Source organism: Patiria miniata, unplaced genomic scaffold, assembly GCF_015706575.1.
Source record: "Patiria miniata isolate m_02_andy unplaced genomic scaffold, ASM1570657v1 HiC_scaffold_10, whole genome shotgun sequence".
Taxonomy (NCBI): domain Eukaryota; kingdom Metazoa; phylum Echinodermata; class Asteroidea; order Valvatida; family Asterinidae; genus Patiria; species Patiria miniata.
The window spans coordinates 3,477,712-3,482,019 of NW_024037048.1; the positions used below are offsets into that span (position 1 = coordinate 3,477,712).

At 40.9% G+C, this 4,308-nt stretch overlaps 1 protein-coding gene across 1 annotated transcript in view; it reads left to right on the forward strand.

Annotated features, from left to right (window-relative positions):
* Positions 1-2,885, forward strand: part of LOC119735678 (structural maintenance of chromosomes protein 3-like) — a 45,599-nt gene extending 42,714 nt beyond the window's left edge. The window contains exon 29 of the mRNA XM_038209516.1: positions 760-2,885. Coding sequence (XP_038065444.1) covers positions 760-831 — 72 coding nt within the window. The 3' untranslated portion in view covers positions 832-2,885. The remainder of the gene's footprint in view (positions 1-759) is intronic.
* The last annotated feature ends 1,423 nt before the right edge of the window (positions 2,886-4,308 follow it).

Genomic DNA, 4,308 nt, shown 5'->3' on the forward strand with positions numbered 1-4,308 from the left:
CAGTCAAGCACCTGATAGACATCATTTTTTTTTTTTTTTTTTTTTTTTTTTTTTTTTTTAATTTTTTTTTTTTTTTTTAAATTATCTTTTGGCCTACAGTACATTATTATTCACAACAAGAAGGGTATGCACATGTATGTGTACATGTAAACCATGTACCTGTACTCGATGTTGGTAAAGCTTTCGATAAAACGAGAAGTTGAAAATGACCGCGCGGGTTGATTACTAATTGGGATTTTGAAATGTTGGCAGCTATGCAGACATATAAACGCATAGACCGCCAGTCGTGCGCGTAAAACTGTTGTTTGAATAAGTATGGGCAAAACAGTTGTTGGCAACGCATAAAACCGCGTGAAACGCATTCAATGTGCCAAGTGTGCAATGCGCTCGAGTTAATACCCGTACATACCTTACAGTGTGTTCGTTTTTTAATAAAAAGATTTTTTACCCAAAATCTGCATGAAAATGTTTGGTAACGCATGGTTTTGAATCTATGTGAACCAGACTTAGTACACAAGCGAATTTGTTTGCAATCAACAAATATCTTCATAGAGTTTTATGACCGGAATTCGTCAACTGTTTGTAAACTGCTTATACCGAGAGGTGAATTTGCCCATAGTTTTATTTTAGCCAGGCGCCGTGCAGATCACGAAATGCTTGTGTAGTTTTGAATACGATCTGGCGGTCTATACGTTTATATGTCTGTGGTCTTACTACTTGACCACTGACCATTGTTCTTGACTGATTTTTTTCCTCCAGGTCAGTCACATTGATGTTATCTCCAAAGATCAAGCTAAGGATTTTCTGGAGGACGATGTTACACAGAGTTAGATATTCCAAGCTGTCACCATCAGCAACTATAAGTCACATGCGGACAACTAGGCTCGGACCGGCAGTCATTCATGTGTCAATGTGAAGCGGCTTCAGCGGCTTCCATAGGCATGTGTGTATATGGAAGCCACAGCCATGTGTTGTGGACTTAGTTTTACTCTTGTAAGAGCGAAGCAGTGTGGTCACTCCCAGCCCAGCAATTCTGCTGCCAAATATGTGTTCTCTCAGAACCATGTTGTGTTCATACACATGTACTACCAAAAGTAGGCCAATTTTTAACTCCTTTTGTCGCAGGCTTGCACACTGCCTAGCTTTTGTGAAATGGTTGTAACTTTGCTGCACTAGCCACAGAATACACTGTACTGAAAAGTACCGAGTTACCTAAGGTTTTGTGACATCCGCAGCAACAGTCTCGTCTAGTTCACACGGAACGACATATAATGTTTCATTTCCAAATGGCAGTTTGGTAGTATAATGTACACAGTGTACAGAAACCGCAATGGTTGATTGGGCCAGCATTTTTTATTTATTGGATTATGAATGAATCATGAAATTTGGCAGTATCAGAGGACGGAGTAAGAATAAAGTGTTTTTAAAGTGTTAAATAAAGTGGTTTTTTTTAACCACACAAGGCTAGTATGCATGTACATGTTTGTATAATATACAAACATTTACAACAAGAACGTTTAGTACGTGCATGTTGTTTAAAAATATGATGCTGCGACATTCTGTGATGATGTCAGGTGCGAGTAGCCATCGCGCGCTGGCTCCATCAATGTGTGTACATGTAGGTGCTCAACACTTCTGCATGCATTTGGGTTGCATACTAGGGATAGGTACGAGATATCGGCTGTGCTGCTTTTTTTTTATTAAGAAAAAACAGGAAACAAAAAAGTAAGTCTTTTTTTCCCTCGTTTTTTTTTTCAATTTACTCAAAATATGCATCAGGGAACATGATTATTATCATTTAATTTGTTTATCTCCAAATATTAAAATCTTGTGTCGGGAATAAAATAACTGTAATTTTTCTCATTTTTTTCTCAAAAATTGTCATATTCAGATTCAGCAGGTTCGTAATCCAACATATTAAAAATGCTGGCCTTTTACTCTGGTGTCCACTTTTGTTCAGTTTTGAAGTGGAAATAAAACCCCTAAGTTTGGGCTGCTTGTTTGCTTCCAGTTTGCAGCTTTTCCTGTGTCACTTTCATTCTGGCTTATTGATTGATTTTCCCCGACCAGAACCTGTCGCTGTTTAATACATGTACAGAATTGTGGTAGCTGTCAAAGTCTCATTGTATGTTAGTGTTGATTGTTCCATATTTCTAGTTGCTGGAATTAAGTTCAAGTAATTTTTCTGAAATTGGCATTTTTATCACGTGAGAACAAGGATTGTATTTATTCACTCTGTTGGTATTGTAGTTTTCTGGAGAACACCTCTCGCTTTAGTAAAAAAAAAAAAGTCCTGCAGTTGTTTAACTCCATGATAGGATTTGTTTTATATTGGTCAAGAAAGGTAGTTTTTGTTGGTTTTAATATAGGATAAATACTTTCTTAAAAGGTGGATTTTCCTATGAACTCTATGTTCGAGCAGGAGATGAGACTTCGTGACCGATTCGAGAACACCAGTGGGAGAAACGCGCCGCATGTGCACACTGGTTTCTGCGCGTATAGCATGAGAAACAAACAAACACACACATGAATACAAAATGTCTGCGCCCAGGACGGCTTCAAAGCTTTTTTGGCCGCAAAAATGAGGAGTTAGCGCTCTAGTAATTTAATATAGCTCTATGGTTGCATCATGCATGGTCTCTCCCAATACTTTGTTACCAGGTTTTTTGTGGAGGAACTAAGTGAAACATATATGTGATATTGTTCTCATCGACTTTTTGACTGGCGAAGTATTTTCCTGAGCAGCATTTGCCTCCCTTTGTTGACTTTGGCCCGTTAGCGTAGCATTGTTTGTCTCTTGTTAGTTATTTCTTCATAAAATGTATTCCTTTAATAGACTTTAATGACGTTGATAAAATAAATGCTTACATCTGGTATCTGTTTAACATGGTTGTTATAATTGATGTCATTATTTTGTTTATTTGCCAAGCTGTTTCCTCCTGCAAAAACAATCTTGCAGGGATATTTGAAAGTTAAAATGAAATCGAAAATTTATAATGGTTATGGGGCTGAACTTTAATATGAGGGCTAAAAAGAAAACATCGGTAAAACGAAATGCATGATATTTGCAAAAATAACAGCGTTGCTGTTGAAACCCCTCAGCCAGAGTCAAGTTATCCGGAAACCTGATTAACCTTCAACTCAACATGGTGATCTTGACCTTTGACCTTTAAACCCAGAACCAATCCCAACATGCCTGTACCAATGGGCAACCCCCTACCGAAGTTAGACACCAAAATTTAATTTCTAACTAGAGTTATCATCCGGAAACCATTTACCTTTTACTCACCACGTTGACTTTGACCTTTTGACCCAAGCCAATCCCAACTTGCCTGTACCCAAGGGCAACCTCCTACCAAAGTTGGACACCAAAATCTAATTTCTAACTCAAATTATCATCGGGAAACCATTTACCTTTAACTCACCACGGTGACCTTGACCTTTTGATCCCAAAGCCAATCCCAACTTGCCTACTCCCAAGGGCAACCCCCCTACCAAAGTTAGACACCCAAAACCTCATTTCTTACTCAAGTTATCCGGAAACCATTTACCTTTAACTCACCACGGTGACCTTGACCTTTGACCTCAAAACCAATCCCAACTTGCCTAAGGGCAACCCCCTACCGAATTAGTTACAATCCCAAACAACATTTCTAACTCAAGTTATCATCCGGAAACTAAGCTGCCCGGACGGACGCTCCAGCCAGACGGAATTGTGGGGTGATAGCATTGTGTTCCCATTATCCCTTTTTCTAAAGATTCTCTTCTGGGGTGATGTTTTTCTATTGTGAAAATAGTGGGGTGATGTGTCCTGAAAGGAACATCACCCCACAAGGGGGGTATGGTCAGAACGTCTGGACATCCGGACTGCCGGACGGACGCCGTAGACGATGACAATACCCCTCGAGCCCTCTCGCTCGGCTGCAGCTAGCTGAGAGGTAAAAAAAAAAATTGTATTTATCGATCTCTAATGAAGATAATCAACCTCGTTCCCATGGGTACGAGATCTTGCTGCGCCATGTTGTTTCTCCATCGATGCCTTGAGCGATCTCATGGAGTCGAGGCTGGAAGATAATGTATTTCCCCTTCGCTCGTACCCCCGCCCTGCAGGGCGTGGGTACGAGCGAAATTGTCCCCCTGCGCCATAAATGGTGCCCTCCACGACGAAACCTCCTTTCGCTCGTACCCCCCCCCCCCCCCCCCGCCCAGTGCAGGGCGGGCGGCGAGGGCGCGCACACCTCGAAGCGCGCGGGAATTTTAAATGCGCGCGGGCGCCTAACGCACGTGCTCACTGAGCAGTCAAAATTG